General features: G+C 44.5%; 1 protein-coding gene across 1 annotated transcript in view; it reads right to left on the minus strand.

The window, feature by feature from the left end:
* The window catches only part of LOC124777047 (SET domain-containing protein SmydA-8-like), a 267,705-nt gene that overhangs the window by 119,920 nt on the left and 125,756 nt on the right, over positions 1-22,029 (minus strand). Inside the window, exon 3 of the mRNA XM_047252314.1 lies at positions 1,547-1,810. Coding sequence (XP_047108270.1) covers positions 1,547-1,810 — 264 coding nt within the window. The remainder of the gene's footprint in view (positions 1-1,546; positions 1,811-22,029) is intronic.

Consider the following 22,029-nt stretch of genomic DNA (forward strand, 5'->3'; position numbering starts at 1 on the left):
GAAGATAATGTTGACTTCGGTGCTTGTGTTGACATGCGACTCATTGTTCTACAGTACTAGCATCAAGCACATCGGTACGTAGCATCAACAGGTTAGTGTTCATCACGAACGTGGTTTTGCAGTCCGTGCAATGTTTACAAATGTGGAGTTGGCAGATGCCCATATGATGTATGGGTTAGCACGGCGCAATAGCCGTGGCGCGGTACGTTTGTATCGAGAGAGATTTCCAGAACAAGGTAACGTTGACCACGTCACTGTATGGTGAGTGCTACGGGAGAACCAGTTGTTTCCGTGCCATGTACAGCGTGTGCAGGCACTATCGGCAGCTGATTGGCCTCCACGGGTACACTTCTGCAAATGGTTCATCCAACAATGTGTCAATCCTCATTTCAGTGCAAATGTTCTCTTTATCGATGAGGCTTCATTCCAACGTGATCAAATTGTAAATTTTCACAATCAACACGTGTGGGCTGACGAGAATCCGCACGCAATTGTGCAATCACGTCATCAACACAGATTTTCTGTGAACGTTTGGGCAGGCATTGTTGGTGATGTCTTGATTGGGCCCCACGTTCTTCCACCTACGCTCAGTGGAGCACGTCGTCATGATTTCATACGGGATACTCTACCTGTGCTGCTAGAACATGTGTCTTTACAAGTACGACACAACATGTGGTTCATGCACGATGGAGCTCCTGCACATTTCAGTCGAAGTGTTCGTACGCTCCTCAACAACAGATTCGGTGACCGATGGATCGGTAGAGGCGGACCAATTCCATGGCCTCCACGCTCTCCTGACCTCAACCCTCTTGACTTTCATTTATGTGGGCATTTGAAAGCTCTTGTCTACGCAACCCCGGTACCAAATGTAGACATTGTTCGTGCTCGTATTGTGGACGGCTGTGATACAATAAGCCATTCTCCAGGGCTGCATCAGCGCATCAGGGATTCCATGCGACGGAGGATGGATGCATGTATCCTCCCTAACGGAGGACATTTTGAACATTTCCTGTAACAAAGTGTTTGAAGTCACGCTGGTACGTTCTGTTGATGCGTGTTTCCATTCCATGATTAATGTGATTTGAAGAGAAGTAATAAAATGAGCTCTAACATGGAAAGTAAGCGTTTCCGGTCACATGTCCACATAACATATTTTCTTTCTTTGTGTGTGAGGAATGTTTCCTGGAAGTTTGGCCGTACCTTTTTGTAACACCCTGTATGCGAATACAACACATTGGCATATACCTGAGGTATTTCGTTTCTCGCTAAGTGGTGGCAGACGATGCTGTGGCGTCTTCGAAGCGCGAGTTTCTCCAGTGCTAGCTAGCTATCTCAGCACATCAGCTGAGCGAACTTGCATAGTATGTTGGTAGCACTTCGTCGCCTTGCCTGTTATGCTGTGTAGCAGACTTTAAAGCTGTGCGGATCAGCATAACGAACAGGCGAGGGGTCTCGCTCGTTTTGTGCGAGCTGCGCTCGAAGTCAGTGTGTTAGGAGGAGAGGTACCTTGGCGCCGCGGACATCAGTGTGTTAGGAGGAGAGGTACCTTGGCGCCGCGGACGTCGGCGGTGATGTCGCACTCGGGCCGGTGGTCGAGGGAGTTGGCGCAGTGCTGCGAGCACATGGGCCAGCCGCAGCGGTCGCAGCGCACGCACGAGGCCGCCTCCAGCACGACGTAGCAGCCCAGGCAGACGGCCGGCGTCGCCTGCGAGGGGCCCCACACCAGCGGCGGCTCGCGCAGCACCAGCTCGCCCGCCGCGATGTCGCGCGACGCGCACAGGTAGCGGCCCACCACCGCGTCCTGGCCCACCTGCCGGCACGCGCCAACGGTACACCACTACACACACGCACACATGTACAGCGCGAATTCAGGTAACGGGCCACACTTCAGTTGGTGATTCCTCGTAGGACCAGAAACAAATAATTGCGCGTGGTGGCTTATACAGAGTCGTCAGAAACAGTCTCAAAACCTTGTAAGGGTGTTGCCGGGTAGGATGTGCTGAGAAATTTGGTAGCTGCGCGAGCAACTCCATTACTGTCACTTGTTCTCGCAGGGTAGATAATAGCACACGAGGCTGTTCGCCCTTCAGCTCAGGTTCGATCGTTATACCTTCCCATGTCCAGTTTTTGTATCGCTCCCTTGTTGGGTATTAGTAAACCAAACCAAGAACATCCGTTTCGAAACACCGTCTCTGCCGAACCGTTTGCGCACAACCATCTGACTGGCTAACTTTAGTGCTAATTAACTCGGAAACGGCACAGTGTAGGACTGCCTGATATTTTTCTTTAACAAACATATCTCCCACAACCTACTCTTCAACACTCTTACTAGCTTTTCAGCCTGTTTCTGACCACCCTGTTTATTTTATAAATGTGGATGTTTGTGAATATGTGTGTGCGTGCGTGCGTGCGTGTGTGTGTATGTGTGTGTATGTGTGTGTGTGTGTCTGTGTGTGTGTGTGTATGTGTCAGAGAGCGAGAGAGAGAGAGAAAGAGACAGAGAGTGAGTCAGAGACAGACAGACAGACAGAGAGACAGACAGACAGTGACAGATAGTTATTATGTTTGTTCCTCATTCAGGCTGAAACAACTGGACGGATTTGGATGAAATTTGGGAGGGAGATAGTCTATACCCTGAATTAACACATAGACTATCTTACACTGAAGCGACAAAGAAACTGGAATAGGCATGCGTATTCAAATACAGAGACATATAACCAGGCAATATACGGCGCTGCGGTCGGCAAGACCTATATAAGACAGCAAGTGTCTGGCGCAGTTGTTAGATCGGTTACTGCTGCTACAATGCAGGTAATCAAAATTCAAGTGAATTTGAACGTGATGTTATAGCCGGCACATGAGCAATGGGACACAGAAACTCCAAGGTACCGATGAAGTAGGGTCTTTCACGTACGACCATTACACGAGTGTACCGTGAATATCAGGAATCAGGTAAAACCTCAAACCTTCGAAATCTCTGCGGCCGGAAAAAGTATCCTGCAAGAACGGGAGCAACGACGACTGAAGAGAATCGTTGAACGTGACAGAACTGCAACTCTTCCGCAAACTGCTCCATATTTCAATTATGGGCCATCAACAAGTGTCAGTACGCAAACCATTCAACGAAACATCATCGATACGGGCTTTCGGAGCCGAAGGCCCACTCGTGTACCCTTGATGACTGCGTGACACAAAGCTTTACGCCTCGCCTGGGCTTGTCAACACCGACATTGGATTGTTGATGACTGGAAACATGTTGCCTGGTCGGACGAGTCTCGTTTCAAATCGAGAGGATGGACGTGTGCGGGTATAGAGACAACCTCATGAATCCATGGACCCTGCATGTCAGCAGGGGACTTTTGAAGCTGGCGGAGGCTCTGTAATAGTGTGGGGCGTGTGCAGTTAGAGTGATATGGGACCCCTGATGCGTCTAGATACGTCTGTGACAGGTGACACGTATGTAAGCATCCTGTCTGATCACCAGCATTCATTCATCAACTGTGCATTCCGACGGATTTGTGCAATTCCAGCAGGACAATGCAACACCATACACGTCCAGAATTGCTACAGAGTCGCTCGAAAAACACTCTTCTGAGTTTAAACACTTCCGCTGGCCACCAAACTCCCCAAATATCAACATCATTGAGCATATCTGGGATGTCCTGCAACGTCTTGTTCAGAAAAGATCACCACCCCTTCGTACTCTTACGAATTTATGGACAGCCCTGCATAATTCATGTTGTCAGTTCCCTCCAGTACTACTTCGACATTATTCGAGTCCATACCATGTCGTATTGCTGCACTTCTGCGTGCTCGCGGGGGCCCTACACGATATTATTCAGGTGTACCAGTTTCTTCGGCTCTTCAGTGAATATGGGCCAATTCAACTGCCCTATCTATGGGTTTTACGCAGTCCACAATGCCTTCAATACCATATGCATAATTTTCAAATTTTCTGGATCAATTCGTGCAAACTACTAGTCCTACAGAAAAACTGAGCAAGGCCTCTTTGTAGGAAATGTAATGTAATTAAACTTTTTACTGGGACACATTTCTCCTACAAGTCATAGTTTTCGAATTATTAAAGAAAAATGTACAAAAGTGACCTTCAAACACGTTTTCCTTGAGTAACTCGAAAACTGTGGCTACCAGTCGAAACATGTCCCACTACCAAATTTAGCTGCATTAAATTTCCTACAAAAAGGTCCCGCTCATTTTTTTCTGCAGGACTAATAGTTCGCACGTAGGCAGCGAGAGGATATGAAAATCTTGCACATGGTTTTTGAAGTCATTGCGGTTTGCATATAACCCATAGGTTTTGGCAGCTGAATAACCCCGTATAGAGCTAACTACAGTACCAGAGGGGTGGGGGGGTGGGGTGGGGGGGATTGTCGAGGTCCATATACATGACACTGATTAGACCTCTGATGACGTACGCAGCTCCCGTCTGGGGATATGCAGCTCCTACACGACTGCGCCGCCTGCAGATCATACAGAACAAAGTGATACGAATCATTAGCAACGCTCCTCGCTACACAAGCACAGTGGGTCTTCACAAAGAATATCCTCAAGGAAGTATTCAAAAAACACGCCACACGACTATACAGGAACTCGAGACACTCGAACAATCCTTTCATCCTTACTCTGGGAAACTACGATCACAACCATAGGTTGAAGCATAAGCGACCAAAGACACTACTAGTTAGGGCATAGCCACCTATGGCAAGCTAACACACACCAACAAGCGACAAACGTCGGCAAGCCCCTACATATCAGCAACGTTGACTGGATATCACCAGCTGCTATTAGAGCCGACCAACAGGCCACAGCAGGGAAACCGACGAGCTCGCCCACTGACGCACAAACAAATCGCCAACAAAATCCTACACCGTGCATCCGATATATGACCTATCGGACACAAAAGCGAAGACAAACCTAACTGTTGTACGTTACAGACGCTGATCGAGAGTTCAAATTCGGCACTCAGCGGCAGCCAGCGAGCAACAACGCCGCACAACGTAAAAGGTATCGACATGCATGATGCCCACTACTAACAAAGCCTACCCTTGCATGACCTGTCGCAGGCAGCAAGACGTCCGCTACTGCTCTTACCACCCGACCTAACTAGCGCAGAGGTTTTTCTCCCTTGGCTCATGCCTTGGCACTTTTTTTCCTCTGCCCTTTAAACCGCTAACCCTCGTTCGACCTCGACCCAATCCATCTCCAGATGAGCGAATATTAATGGTTAACCTTAACCAGACGTACGCAAGCATCGCAGTACCCACACCCTGCGACACCTCACTTTAGTGAACACTATCCCTTTATGCAGAGATGGCAATAGACCTTTTGAGTTGGCCATTATGTCGGTGTGGGCGTGGAGGGGCTCCACCTCTATAAAATTTAAAAAATAAAAAAAAAAATTAAAAAATCGTTGGGGATGAAAAAAAGTGTAGCCCACGACGCGCGAATACCAATATTTTATTCATCCAGTATTTGAGAATGAGGGCACTTAGTGACTTGAAACAAACTAGGCATGAATGGTGGGCTCCATGTGGTTCCCAAGTCGTGCAGCGACCGTGAACCGTAAAATTACCAAATATCCAGCAGCCAGTCGCAAAATCATGTTTTATTTATTCACTTTTGCAAATCGATTTCAACTGATTAACAGCCATCATCGGTGCTTTCAACCAACATGTGCCCTGATTGGTTTACATATAATCACACACACACACACACACACACACACACACACACACACACACACACACACAGACAAGCACACAGCACTATACATGGTGTGCTTTATCCACCCATGACTGCGATAAAAACGCAGAGGGCAAGATTTATAATTTGCATCACTCCGTTACCTTACGCCGAAAATTACATTCCAAGCCCTGAACACGCACCCTGCCTCCACGTAACGTCACGTGATGCCAACTAGCAGTCTCCAGAGCGACGTAAGTAGTTCAAACAGTGAAGCACAAACAGTTTAGTGTGTTTGTCCGCTGAATGATTTACTCCAAGCTCCTCCCACACCACTGACGGCGACTGTTGCTCGTACTACGGATTCGCTTTGGAGTACTGTGTTGCTCGGTTTCTTGATTGCTGTTTCACAACGACTACATGTGTGGATTAGGTATATACTTGGTTGCTTTATATAAGTATGGGGTGCACCACGCCACAAAAACGAGGAATAGCCCAAAAATCATATCCCAAATACTTCTGAAATGGCTGGTGATACAATGCCGCTGTTGTCAGATAAACGTTTCGTAACCAAGGCCCCAAAACTGCAGCTCTCATACACATTTCAATAATCACTCTGATTTTTATTTGTTTTAAAAAGTCATATATTATTATAATGGAACAATACCACCTGACCTTAACAAAGTGAAACTGGAGAACATTTGAATGTAAATGACATAATTATTTTTTACAGGATTCCAGTACAAGCAGTCCAGAAACCATTGCTTTTTCAAATTGTTTCTATACTCCAAATGTCATTTCTGGCTATAAACAAGCAATAAACTAATGTTCTGCATTATGAAGAAAAAGAGAATTGTCCTTCTGATATGGTTTTCGAGACGCAAACCTCTAGCTTTAGGAAATGCTTCCAGTCTGTCATGCATGGAAAGATGCACACGTTGTAGCGTCTTATCAGATATTTCAGCGCAGGCATCAGTAATATGTCGCCTCATAGCACCTGCTGTAGATGGTACGTCCTTGTAAGCAATCTTTAACCTGACTGAAAGAAATATAAGGAAATCAAAGATACAGAACGGGTCTGCCAAGGCACAAGTTACGTTCGTCCAATCCAATGATTTGGAAACATTAGTTTCTAGATGATTGGGCCTGCAGTGAAATATGTGTACTGAAGAACGTTGTAAGCTTCCAGTATCTGTGCTTGAAACATTTATTGATTATTACGACAGCTGTTTCAGAATATTTCCGTTTTTAAGTACGTCTACGTAGTCCTGGCGTATATATAACATCTGGTGTGACCGTATCTGGTGAAATTCTAAAATATCGATTTCACGTTGATTCTGTGCTGATTTATACAGTGTAGCGTGAATATTTCCTGAAATGTTTTGACAGTTCACACCACAGATGTAAATATTAAAGATCTATGGTGTGAACTGTCGAAATATTACAGAAAATAATTGCGATATTATATCGAAATATTACGCCACACTGTATAAATCAGCACAAAATTGACGTGAGATCGGTAGTTTAGAATTTCACGTTAGATATAACAAGAACAGTCACCAGATGCAGTCACACCACATGTTGTAGATACCTAAGGACAACGTAGACAAACTTAAAACTCGAAATCTTCCGAAACGGCTGTCGTAATAATCAATAAATGTTTCAAGCAGTGATACTGGAACCTTCCTTACAACCTGGAAACATTCGGTGAAGACAAGCTGTGATAGGTCACGCACTGCGCGCTGTCACTGCGCGCAGTACGGCTGTCAAGCTGACATCGCGTGTCTTCTAATACGTATTTCTTTTTTTAACGTTTGCCATGTCACTCCAAAGATAAAAATCTCTTATGTGCGATTTAATAATTATTGTACAGGGTTATTACAAATGATTGAAGCGATTTCACAGCTCTACAATAACCTTATTATTTGAGATATTTTCACAATGCTTTGCACACACCTACAAAAACTCAAAAAGTTCTTTTAGGCATTCACAAATGTTCGATATGTGCCCCTTTAGTGATTCGGCAGACATAAAGCCGATAATCAAGTTCCTCCCACACTTGGCGCAGCATGTCCCCATCAATGAGTTCGAAAGCATCGTTGATGCAAGCTCGCAGTTCTGGCACGTTTCTTGGTAGAGGAGGTTTAAACACTGAATCTTTCACATAACCCCACAGAAAGAAATCGCATGGGGCTAAGTCGGGAGAGCGTGGAGGCCATGACATGAATTGCTGATCATGATCTCCACCACGACCGATCCATCGGTTTTCCAATCTCCTGTTTAAGAAATGCCGAACATCATGATGGAAGTGCGGTGGAGCACCATCCTGTTGAAAGATGAAGTCGGCGCTGTCGGTCTCCAGTTGTGGCATGAGCCAATTTTCCAGCATGTCCAGATACACGTGTCCTGTAACGTTTTTTTTCCAGAAGAAAAAGGGGCCGTAAACTTTAAACCGTGAGATTGCACAAAACACGTTAACTTTTGGTGAATTGCGAATTTGCTGCACGAATGCGTGAGGATTCTCTACCGCCCAGATTCGCACACTGTGTGTGTTCACTTCACCATTAAGAAAAAATGTTGCTTCATCACTGAAAACAAGTTTCGCACTGAACGCATCCTCTTCCATGAGCTGTTGCACCCGCGCCGAAAATTCAAAGCGTTTGACTTTGTCATCGGATGTCAGGGCTTGTAGCAATTGTAAACGGTAAGGCTTCTGCCTTAGCCTTTTCCGTAAGATTTTCCAAACCGTCGGCTGTGGTACGTTTAGCTCCCTGCTTGCTTTATTCGTCGACTTCCGCGGACTACGCGTGAAACTTGCCCGCACGCGTTCAACCGTTTCTTCGCTCACTGCAGGCCGACCCGTTGATTTCCCCTTACAGAGGCATCCAGAAGCTTTAAACTGCGCATACCATTGCCGAATGGAGTTAGCAGTTGGTGGATCTTTGTTGAACTTCGTCCTGAAGTGTCGTTGCACTGTTATGACTGACTGATGTGAGTGCATTTCAAGCATGACATACGCTTTCTCGGCTCCTGTCGCCATTTTGTCTCACTGCGCTCTCGAGCGTTCTGGCGGCAGAAACCTGAAGTGCGGCTTCAGCCGAACAAAACTTTATGAGTTTTTCTACGTATCTGTAGTGTATCGTGACCATATGTCAATGAATGGAGCTACAGTGAATTTATGAAATCGCTTCAATCATTTGTAATAGCCCTGTATTTTTAAATCGCCAGTTGCGCTAACACTGGAGACTCGCTTATACATTCAGTTTCGAATCGTGCGATTTTGTTGTTTTTTTGTGAGCTGTGTTTCTGGCACGGAGGCGGTGGACCTGCCGGACTTTTGCGTAAACAATTATACGAAAATGCATTCAGTCTACGCCCTGGCGGCCCCGTGGACCACACTAAAGACAGTTGATGCGGCAGAAAAGTGACGTTAACAAGGAAACTATCGTACCTCGAAAGTCTGAAACGTAATAAAGATTATTTTAAACCAATTAAGATTATTTTAAAATACGGAGATATTTCTATTCTACCACTCACCAACATAATTTATCTGTAAAACTCATGACTGCTGTTCTTCCCTTATACATCATCAAAGTACAAAGATGAATTTCAGTGAAGGGATTAAAACGCTGCGTTGTGGAACATCTCATAACAATCACGTTGATAACGTGATCATTATGGTTTATGCTATACGACTACTAAGCAGTGAACATGTGGAAAGTGATATACACTGACCAGCCAGAAAATTATGACCACCTTCCTAATAGCCAGTATGTCAACCTTTGGCAGGTATATCAGCAGCGAAGCGTTGTAGCATGGAAGCAATAAGACCTTGGTAGGTCACTGAATGGAGTTTGCACCACATCTGAGCAGACAGGTGACGTAATTCCCGTAAAATCTGGAGAGAGGGGCGATGAGCTTTGACGCCACGTCCAGTCACGTCCAAGATGTTTTCGATCAGGTTCAGATCTGACGAGTTGAGAGGAGGGGGGAGGGGGGAGGAGCACATCAGTTGGAAGTCGCTACTGCCTTCCTTGAACCATTTCGTCACACTGCTGTTCACGTGACAAGGCGCATTACCTTGCTGAAACATTCCACTGCCGTCGGGAAACATGATCGTCATGAAGGGGTGTACGTCGTCTGAAGCAGTGTACAACACTCCTTGGCCGTCATGATGTCTTGCACGAGCTCCACTGGACCCCAGGACGCCCACGAGGATGTTCCCCAAAGCATAATGGAGCAGCCGCCAGCTTGTCCCCATCCCGCAGTACAGGTGTCAACGAGCTATTCCCCTGGAAGACGACGGATTCGTGCTCTACCATGGGCATGGTGAAGAAGGTATCGGTATTCATCAGACCATGCTGCGCTCTGCCACCGCGCCAACGTTCAGTGCTGATGATCGTGTGCCCATTTCATTCATAGTTGCCGATGTGGCGTGAACATTGGCACATGCATGGGTCATCGGTTGCGGAGGGCCATAGTTAGACACACTTTTATTCTGCCCAGCATTAAAGTGTGATGTTAGTTCCGCCACAGTTCGCCGCCTGTCCTGTTTTGCCAGTCTTCCCAGTCTACGACTTCTGTAATGAGCGTTTGTTGCCCAACCCACGAGATCTGGATATGGTTTCACCTTGGTTTCGCCACATGTTGAAGACACTTTGCTCCATACTTCTTGAACATCAGCCAAATCGTGCAGTTACCTAAATGCTCGTTCCGAACCTCCGACAACGGCCCTCTGTCAAACTGAAACAGATCGCGCGCCTTCGCTATTATACCCACGGACAGCACACTCACTGACGCTTTACAAGCACCGTACATGTGTCTGAGTAGCAGTCATTCCTCGCCAGTTGAAGCTGCTATCGCCTGGACGGTTTTATATCGACGCTAGGTCAGTGGTCATAATTTTCTCGCTGACCAGTTTAGCATTCCCAATTTTGCTCTTGTCAAATGTGGTCACGGTTTCATACTGCTGCATTTTAATTACAGCACTAAAACCCCATATTTGCACCTCGATGGCGAAGAAGAAAAGAACGTTCATCAGAACAGTATTTTTTATGTCTAAGTGCTACATGTGTTTATAGAATTATATTTCTCCAAGCAATTGATTAACTTTTTGCCAAATAACACCCCTTTTTTGACTATTGTGAATCTGCTGGTCAGAACTGTCCGTTACAATGTGTTGTTTTTCAAGGGCTTGTGTTCCTCTGTTCTTTCGATCTTTTACACTTCCAACATCGACTGCATTCAGAAGCAGAATTTTACAGGTGAATGACCTTCTTCCCTGGTTGGAACAATTCTAACTGAGATATTTTGCTTCTGAGAATGCTACTTATTATCGCTCTTGGCTCTGAGATGGATATGGAACAACTGTTGTACATACATGTTATTTATACAAAACTTTGTAGAAAGAGTGCACTACACAGTGCTACAGTTGACATCAACGGAAGATCATTAGAACGTAATGGACGTGGTTAAAATAGTTCAGGGTATGTGACCCAAACGTCGTCACTGTTTATAGCGCCCGTTCCGAAGGCAAGATGCGAGCCGTCTTTTATTTCATAAGGTTAGCTTCGAGCTGTGGAGTGCGACTGAACACGGTGCTGAGATTGAGCTCCTCTGCGGTGATGATGTACAAGACAGTGACGAAGTTGGAAGTTTACCAGTCGTGTTCAACACTTCTCTGTGGCTTATTCCGGCTACGTAACGAACAGGTCAGCGTTACCCACTCTTCTTTCTGTCAATGTGGCCTCGACTCGTGTTGTCGCAACTCCGCTGCTAGCTAGTCTTCCCTCCAGCAACACAGGTTGCACAGGACAGCATACTCGACAGGCGGAATGATTCCGTACGCAATTCTGCGGCCTGTTACAGAGGTCGCCATCATAACTGAAACTACGCTGCACGACGGCAGTCGCGTGGGATAAACAGAGCAGAGTTCGTATTATTGCACAAAGCAGCACATAAGCCCCGTTATGCGCCTTAACAGATACATTCAGTTGCAGTGTCAGTTGTAGATCCACGTCATCGCAGCTCACCTGCCGAGCAGCATCGACGGGTTTGCCAAAGAAACCGCTACGCTCCACCGACGGCAAGTCCACTGTGGGATCAACAGCGCAGTAACAAAGCAAGAAATTGGCATGGAGCTGTGTCTACGTGAAGAAGATGTTAGTGTTCACCGATTTAGACTTAGTCCCTGAATGGAACTGGCAAAAGCTAGGACAATTTGTACAGAGCTCACACGAGAATTGGATATTTGTGGTGCAAACTAAATCAGTGCTTGGGCGTGAACATTTGTAGCTATTTCAGTAGTTGTAATATTGGTGTATTCACAAGTCTCATAATGTTTGCTTGGAAGCAGGGCTCGTGTTCACAGGAACACGTCAGCGGCGCAACGGGTTCTTCCAGTTCCATTCACGTACTGAGCGCGTGAGGAGTGGCTGTTTGAACGCCTCTGTGCGAGCAGTAATTATTCTAAGCTTATCCTCACAATCCCTAGGTGAGCGATACGAAGGGGATTGTAGCATATTCCTAGAGTCACCAATTAAATCCGGTTCTTGAAACTTTGTTAATAGTCTTTCTCGCGATATTTTAAGTCTATTTTCAAGAGTCTACCAGTTCAATTCCTTGAGTAACACTCTTCTACGGACCAAACAAACCTGTGGCAATACGTGCTGCCCTCCTCTGAATACGTTAAATATCCCCTGTTAGCCATATTTGGTACGGCCCCCCCCCCCCCCCCCCCACACTTGAGCAATATTCTAGAATGGTTGCACAAGTGATTTATAAGCAATGTCCTTTGTAGTCTGATTGCACTTCCTTAGTATTCTTCCAATAAACCGAAGTCTACCGCCTACATTACCCATGAATGAGCCTACGTGATCATTCCAGTTCATATCCCTACGAAGTGCCACACCCAGATATTTCTATGAGTTGGACAATTAGAACTGTGACTCACTAATATTGTAGTCATAGGATACTACCTTTCTTCGTTTTTTTGAAGTGCACAGTTCTACATTTCTAAATATTTCAAGCAAGTTGCCAATGTTTTGCACCACTTTGAAATCTTATACAGCTCTGATTGAATATTTATGTGGCTTCTTTCAGATAGTAATTCATTATAGATATAACTGCATCATCTGCGAAATGTCTGAAGTTGCTATTAATATTCTCTGCAATACAAAGGGTTCTAACAGACTTCTCTGGGGCACATTGAATTTACTTCTGCAACTGACGATGACTCTCTATCCAAGATAACATGCTGCGTCCTCCCTACCCAAATGTCGTCATTCCAGTCACAAATTTCACTTGATATCCCATAGAATAGTACGTTTTACAATAAGCATAGGTGTGGTATCGAGTCAAATGCTTATCGGGAATCAAGACATACAACATCTACCTGACTGCCTTGATCCGAAGCTTTCAGTATGTCATGTGAGAAAAGTGTGAGTTGGGTTTCGCATGATAGGTATTTTCGAAATCTAGGCTGATTGGCATTGAAGAGGTCATTCTGTTCAAGATACCACATTAAATTTGAGCTCAGAATATGCTCTACGATTTTACAACAAATCGATGTCTAAGATATTGGACGGTAGCTTTGTGGATCACTTCTACTAACCTTCTTGTAGACGAATATGAAGTGTGCATTTTTTCGAAGAACTGGGCACGGTTTTTTGTTCGAGGTATCTACAATAGAGTGTATCAAAAAGAATCATCCTATTTGGTACGTCTATATTTCTGAAACTAATAAACATATACAACGAATTTTATTTTTTGATGAACGAAAAACTCAAAAAGCTTTTTCATACCTTTTCATAGGTGTTCAATACGCCCCCTCTTGAGATGCACGGAACATGCCAGCACGGTATTCAAACTGTTCCCACACTGCAGCAAGCATGTCTTGAGTTACAGCATCCACAGCTGCTGTTATGCGATGCCTCTGTTCATTCATTGCTGTTGGTAACGGAGACACATAAACAGAGTCTTTTATAAACCCCCACAAGAAATAATCACATACAGTCAGCTCCGGTGACCTTGGAGGCCAGTAATGTAAGGCTGAATCATTTGTTCCAGTGCGGCCGATCCATCGTTCAGTAACCCTTTGGTGTAAAAATGTCCGCACTTCCTGAAGCGAGTGTGGCGGGAACCATGTAAAACTCGAGAGTTTGCTCTTTTCAACAGTACGTTGCTCACGAACATATCTTAAATAACGTAATAGTTATGATTTTTTTTAATCGGATGAGTTTTTTATAGTTAGAAGAGGGACTAACTCATCCGCAAATTCAGTACAGAATCTGACAGGGATTCCATCAGGCCCTGGAGATTTGTTCAGTTTTAACGATTTGTGCTGTTTATCAACACTACTCACACTAATACTTATTTCATTCACGAAACATTGTCAAATTTTTAATGGAAATGCCGTGTGGCTAGGGCCTCCCGTCGGGTAGACCGTTCGCCTGGTACAAGTCTTTCGAGTTGGCGCCACTTCCGCGTCCTGCGTGTCTATGGGGATGAAATGATGATGATAAGGACAACACAACACCCCGTCCCTGAGCGGAGAAAATCTCCGATCCAGCCGGGAATCGAACCCGGGCCATTAGGATTGACGTTCCGTCTTGCTAACCACTCAGCTACCAGGGGCGGACAAAATTTTAATGAAAGGGTCGCTATGCTCCAGGTACTAACCAAAAGCTTCAAATTTAGACATGGGAACCCTGAGCGTGATCTGTCATATGTGGAGACGGCAGTTAGGGACAGCCTATTAGGACATTCACCTGACGACTGTTTGACAGACGACAAAACCAGAAATTTTAGCGAAATGCTCGTGGGCTGTAGTCAATATACATCACACACAGTAGCCACATCGGTTGGCGCTGAAGTGAAGTTAGGACAGACTCTTTTTCTGATGACGAGGTTATATGAGAAAGCCAACGGACTGAGTGCTATTAGAGAAGTCCTTGAAAAGAACTCAAGAACTCTATCCTTTAGAACGCCACTGTATCGAGAAAATTTAACGTAGTAGGCCATTTCCAATAAGATGCAACTTAGTTTGAAAACTGATGCGTAATTTGTCAAAAAAGTAAACTGTATAATAATTATTTTTCAAGAATAAAGAGGAGAATAACAGTAATCTGTTGTTTAGCATATTTGTAGATAGCACAACAAATCGACATTACGCTACAAATTTTGCAACTGCTGCAAGCTATCAGTAACTCACATGAAAGAGTGCTGAAAATGATGGGCGAAAAATAACTTGGACAAGGGGAAGTAAAGATAGCGCCGCCAGAATTCTATCCGATGGACTAGAAGAAGGAAAAATGGACACATTACATAGCCGGGATGCAGCAGCATTTTACGGAGCACAGGACAGCAGGTGGAATAACGCAAAGAGCGCTTTTGCTATCCAATGCTGGGGCAGAAATTTACAACATAACTGAACGATGGTTGCGAAACAAAGATTGCAGCGCATCAGGCTATACAGAAATTAAAGAGAAGCTGTAAGACTACTTCTAAAGTAAAATTCTCGTAGCAGCTTCTCGCCACAGATTTCGTTGAGCGTACAAGAAACATTGTCAAAATTTTAAGGAGAAGATCGCTATGCTCCATGTTCTAACCAGAAGCTGTAAATTTAAGCGTGAGTATCCTAAGCATGATTTGTCATATGCGGAAACGGCTGTTAGGGACACGCTATTAGTACATGCAGCTGACGAAGGTTCGAGAAACGATCAAATCAGAATATATAAGCGAAATGCATGTATGTGAACGGACAAAACAAGCAAAAGTGGTTGTAAATAATGCGGGAAACAAAATCTTAAAAACGAAATTCCGTGCTTCCAAAAATTTTAAAGCGAAGAAATATGAATATGAGTAAAAAAAAAAGCCAAAGGGCGGAATTGTAAGATTGGTTAGAAATACTGATAATAATAATATGCAAAATAAAAAATCATACGCCAAGATTTTCATTACACATGATAGGTCAGTATGCTACTGCAAAGCAGCGTAATGTTTTGATAGCAGTAAAAATTTCAGAAGTATGACTATAAAAACAGTCTTCAGATACAGTATTAGAAGTGTGCTGCTTGACACACCCAATTTGACACGTTGATTAAACATCTAGGCGTAACTTTGAAAGCGATGTGAAATGAAACGAATAGGGTAGCTTACGTATAAAGAAGACAGCCTGTAGAACACTAGTGCGAATCATTCTTGAGTACTGCTCGGGTCTTTGAGATCCTCATCAGCTCGGAGGGAAGCTGTAGATGTACAGTCGTGGACAAAACAAGCGAGACCCCTCGCCTTTACGTTATGCTGATCCGCACAGCTTTAAAGTCTGCAACACAGCATAACAGGCAAGGCGACGAAGTGTTACCAACATACTATGCGCAGGGGTGAAATTGAGAAACTATCCTAACTTTGTCACACTGCTTTCAATCATGTCTAAGACTATATTAATGCTGATTAGTGTGTTAAACACAACACGTAAATATAAGATATAAGTGAAAGAAGAAACGCTAATTAGTATGAACTGTACCAATAAAAATGAATTTCGGCTTATCCAGGTAACATAACTATTTTAGTAAGATGAAGTACCCCAGATCGTTACGAATTAGCAAAATATTATGCGTATTCGGTTGCGAAACGGTCTGTGTCAACGTTGAGACGAGTCATACTGGATTACCGTTGCTGACTAACCATGAAAGTGCTGCAAATTCATCAATGCTTGAAGATTCATAACGAAATTCAGTTAAAAATCATTCAGTGCCACACTTAAGTCAATTCAATTATTGACAGAAGCGGAAAAAGTAGACAGCAACAAGTATGAAATTCTACAAGATTTTCATATTTACATCCACAGGGCGCCGGTACAGAATAAAGGTAGAAATAAAACGTACTGGGGGCGCGAGAATTTCTTAAAATATGCTTTACTGTAATTTGTTATTTCGATAAACATCACGAATGATTGTCACATAACTGGTGACATAAAGGTAGACAATTCATGTTTTTGAGTCCAGAAAGCTCTATGCAACAGAAACTGCAGATCATTTTGCCATTTTCATTGCGAAATTGCTGGCTTATTCAAGTCTGGGGTAATAATAGAGGGCTCTTCGCTTGGGTTGTCTGCTAGCGTAGTGAAAGGTGTTTGCTACTGCAAGGGAGGTCTGGTTTGTTTTCGGTTCTAATCTCGATGGAGGCAGATAGACTATCAGTAAAGCAAATTTTGAGAAATTCTCGCGCCCCCAATACGTGTTATTGCTACCTTTATTCTGTACCGGCGTCCTGTGGTTGTAAATATGAAAATCTTGTAGAATTTCATACTTGTTATTGCCTACTTTTTCCGCTTCTGTCAACAACTGAACTGACCTAAGTGTGGCACTGAATGATTTTTAACTGAATTTCGTTATGAATCTTCGCGCATTGCTAAATTTGCACACTTTCATCGGAGGTTAGCAACGGTAATCCAGTATGACTCGTCTCAACGTTGACACAGACCGTTTCGCGGCCGAATGCGCATAATATTTTGCTAATTCGTAACGATCTGGGGTACTTCGTCTTACTAAAATATTTATGTTACCTAGATACGCTGAAATTCATTTTTATTGGTACAGTTCATACTAATTAGCGTTTCTTCTTTCACTTATATCTTATAATTACGTGTTGTGTTTAACACACTAATCAGCATTAATATAGTCTTAGACATGAACGAAAGCAGTGTGACAAAGTTCGGATAGTTTCTCAATTTCACGCCTGCGCATAGTATGTTGGTAGCACTTCGTCGCCTTGCCTGTTATGCTGTGCGGATCAGCATAACGAAAAGGCGAGGGGTCTCGCTCGTTTTGTCCACGACTGTACATGTAGGTTTTTAGAATGAAAATTGATCTCACTGCTGGACGCCTGCACCTGTTTCCCACACTTCAAAATAATGGACACAGTTCAAGTACTGAATCTTATATTTTCAGGAGAAATTTACTTACAGCCATTGTAACTGACAATGGCACACGGTTGAATCCAACAGCGTAGCTGAACGTTTCGTCAGAACTTTTAAATTACGAATGAAAAAACTAAGCTCCGAAAACAATAAAGACGACGCACTGAGGATGATTCTAATATCCCGCAGAAGCATTCCTTGTAACAAAAAGTCCCGAGCCGAGATGCTCCATGGAACAGTACCTCATAGAGATGAAGTAGGAGCCGCAAGATAGAATGAGATTTGAAAGAGAAACTTAACGCGACAGTAAAATAATATATTCAAAGGTGCATCTTGTGGAAAAAAGTATGGTACACAGGGGTAGTGGTACGTAAACTGGGGAAGTGATGCTCATCATAATGGCTGTAGGAGATGTTAGCCACCACATGTGTATCAGCTACAGCAATGAATTTGTAACCCTTTCCGATCTAGAAGCTACAGATGCTTTTCAGTTTGCGATGGGGACAACGATTCAACACTAGAGAGGGAAGGAGGGGTTGTGGAATCGCAGCGGTCAGCCAGCAATGACGCCCCGCAATAAACAGAACCCTTGGAGGTTGAGCTCAGCAGCTGCAGTGCCGAGGTCAGCATGGAGGCGGATGCCACCGCCCATTGCTCCGCGTCTCTCCCTTAATCTCTTCCTCAGTAGGGCGAAGGAAAGTTGTGATTGCGAATCGCGTGGTCGCAACTCCACTGCAAGCTAGCCTTCCCCCTAGCAACGCGTGTTACACGGGCCAGCATACTCGGCAGGCGGAGCAATTAGGCGGCCTACTATGGAGGTCGCGAGCATAACGGGAACTATTTTGCACTTTAGCAATCACGCCGTCCGCCCCCGTTAGCTGAGTAGTTGGCGCGGCGGAATGCCACGGCAAGGGGCCCGGGTTCGTTTCCCGGCTGGGGCAGGAGATTTTCTCCGCTCAGGGACTGGGTTTTGTGTTGTCCTCATCATCGTTTCATCCCCATCTCCGACGCGCAGGTCACCCAATGTGGCGTCGAATGCAATAAGTACTTGCCCTCGGCGGCCGAACTTCCCCGACTGGGGGACTTCCGGCCCACAATTTCGTACGCTCATTTCCATTTCAGAAATCACGCCGAACAAGCAGGGTGCAGTCTCGTATCACTGCTTGGACTGAGATATAAGCAGCGTTATGCGGCTTGACGGACAGTCGCAGTCGCAGTCATAATTGCATATCCAGTTTCTCGCAGTCCACCTTCCGAGGACCATCGACCTGCATGCCAAAGGAGTTTCAATTCTCGCCGCCGACGAGTCCGACGAGGGATCACCAGCCCGTCGCCAACGTAAGACATTGCTACGGAGCTGTGTCTACGCCGGGAAGAAGATAGTAGTGCTCAGAGATTTGGACTTGGTCTCTCAGCGGGACTGACAAAGGCTAGTACATTTTATGCAGCAATCACATGAGATTGAACGTGTTACTACATAAATCGGTGATTGGACATATGCGTTTGTAGTCATTCAGTACTTGTACTTACTTAATGCCTGCCTAATACTGTTTTTGGAAGAAGTGTCCCTGTTAACAGAGACATGTGAACGTCGCCTCGTGGGCTGTTTGTTCCCCGTGTTCAGTCACAACAGCCGCATCGATTGGCGCCGAAGTGAAGTTACACACAAAAGGCGATATTATGAACGTTCATATTGCAAGATGTATGTGCATAAGTATTTAATAAATAGTCTTTAGTTTTCTTAATGGCGAAGTATTCTAAGACATCACGTTTTAAGGAGGAAAGAGAGAAACTATTCACATCCAGACACTATGTTGTGTCTCGTAGTGTTTAGAGTTCGGAAATGGGACCGAGAAAAGCTGTGAAATGGTGTGGACTACTGAGGGATACTGTTGCAAACTACATTAGAAAAAGCAAGAGGAAACTGAAATGATGGAGCTGCAATAGATAGGACGTAAATTTTGTTAAAAATGAGTTTTAGCAGTAAATTTAGAAACAGACCTCGCTAATAACTGCATTTAAATGTTGAAAATTAAAATGGAATAAGTAATATATACAAATCGCCTCAAGTTGGGCGCAAAAAACATGGCATCTCGCGTGGAACTGAGCTGTACGCAGTCTGCCAAAAAAGTGGGTGTTGGGTAATAGGGGAAGGGGATGTAGGGAAAATTAATTGAGTTCTTGTCTGTTAGGTACCAGGTGTGACAGTAAATAAACCAAAAGTGACATCGTCGCAGGACGAGTGCAAAACATCGGAATGAAACAGGGGTGAACACAGATAGTAATACTAGATCAATTCATTAAAACAACAAAGCAGACAAGAGAAATTAAATAAACGGTCTCAGGGCCTTGGACTGAGCAGACACGGTAAAAAAGTATTGCCTGAATAGCTGGCTCGTGAAAGACTAGAATTGGCAGTGCAAAGTTGGCTGCCGGCGGGCGTTTATCTGAGGCGTGTGTCTCGGCATGTTGTTTTGTCCTACATCCCTCCAAAGATGGCAGTGCCTGGCGGCCGAATGATAGCTGTCCGCTGTTGAAGGGCCTGTTCCGTTTATGCTGTCTGAGAGGATTAGTGCTGCGGCAAACGGGCGAGTGCAAGACGGTAAGCGGGTTAACCGTTCAGTTAGCAGCAATAGGACGGGTCGGCTATCCAAAGTTTTGTATGGAATCAGATTACAGAGGCAACACGGAAGGGATCTGATTTCAAACAGTTGACGGTGGTCACGATAATGACCCGTCAACACAAAAGTCAAAACTATTATTATTATTGCAGTCTGCCCGAAAAAGCAGTACAAGGTGTCAGGCGGAAGACTGCCTTCAGAAAAGGAAACGGGACGAATGCTGGTGAGGAAAAGCATCGGACTAAAATAAAATAAGTAAAAACTGAAAATGGAGTCAGAACAACATGCAGTAGCCTGAAGTCACCTTGGAAACTGATCATCACCAACGGTAAGTGCAGACCAAGTATGCTCATGAAAGTCTTCAGACGGAGTCCCAACACGATGTCTCTCAAAATAATCATCACGGAGTCTCACTCCTCATACTATCGAAAATGAAGGACGATCTCCACTCTCCAGTCCGTTGGCTTTTGATTGTGTCAATTCTCTTGCAATTCCAGAGATCCGAAATTTTGTCGACATACCTCATCATTGTCAGATGATATATCGGCACCAGCGAATGGGCGATTCCTCCTGAGTAGTTCTACTCCTCTGGATTCCTTGTCCCAGGATGCCAACTTTCTGTTGTTGTGGACGGACTTTTACGTACAGTAAGTAATCACGTATCACGGCTCGCGGCTATCGCAAACAAGATTATCCCTCGAGAAGTCTTCAGGTATCTTCAAGAAGGTCATATATTTTCCCTGTTACACACTGACTGAAAAAAATTGCAACATCAAAACATAAATCATGTAGAGTAATAAAATTTCGATAATATAATTGTCTAGGAAACGTATTCACTTGATTAACTTTGTAAGTTCACAGGTTAATGTAGACGAGAAATAAGCAATGGCATTACTCGGCGTGTAGGACCAGCGTCCCCCCCCCCCCCCCCCCCATGAACCATCGACCTTGCCGTTGGTGGGGAGGCTTGCGAGCCTCAACGATACAGGTAGCCGTACCGTAGGTGCAACCACAACGGAGGGGTATCTGTTGAGAGGCCAGACAAACGTGTGGTTCCTGAAGAGGAGCAGCAGCCTTTTCAGTAGTTGCAGGGGCAACAGTCTGGATGACTGACTGATCTGGCCCTGTAACACTAACCAAAACTGCCTTGCTGTGCTGGTACTACGAACGGCTGAAAGCAAGGGGAAACTACAGCCATAATTTTTCCCGAGGGCATGCAGCTTTACTGTATGATTAAATGATTATGGCGTCCTCCTGGGTAAAATATTCCGGAGATAAAATAGTCCCCCATTAGGATCTCCGTGCGGGAACTACTCAAGAGGATGTTGTTACCAGGAGAAAGAAAACTGGCGTTCTACGGATCGGAGCGTGGAATGTCAGATCCCTTAATCGGGCAGGTAGGTTAGAAAATTTAAAAAGGAAAATGGATAGGTTAAAGTTAGATATAGTGGGAATTAGTGAAGTTCGGTGGCAGGAGGAACAAGACTTTTGGTCAGGTGAATACAGGGTTATAAATACAAAATCAAATAGGGGTAATGCAGGAGTAGGTTTAAGAATGAATAAAAAAATAGGAGTGCGGGCAAGCTACTACAAACAGCATAGTGAACGCATTATTGTAGCCAAGATAGACACGAGGCCCACGCCTACTACAGTAGGATAATTGTTCTTATCCATCACAATCCTCAGTTGGAAAAATTCAACTTTTGCTTCGTATTTGGGCCACTAAGTGTTTGAGCATGATGATGAAGAAATTGAAGAAATGTATGATGAGATAAAAGAACTTAT

This window comes from Schistocerca piceifrons, chromosome 2 (genome assembly GCF_021461385.2).
Source record: "Schistocerca piceifrons isolate TAMUIC-IGC-003096 chromosome 2, iqSchPice1.1, whole genome shotgun sequence".
Lineage (NCBI taxonomy): Eukaryota > Metazoa > Arthropoda > Insecta > Orthoptera > Acrididae > Schistocerca > Schistocerca piceifrons.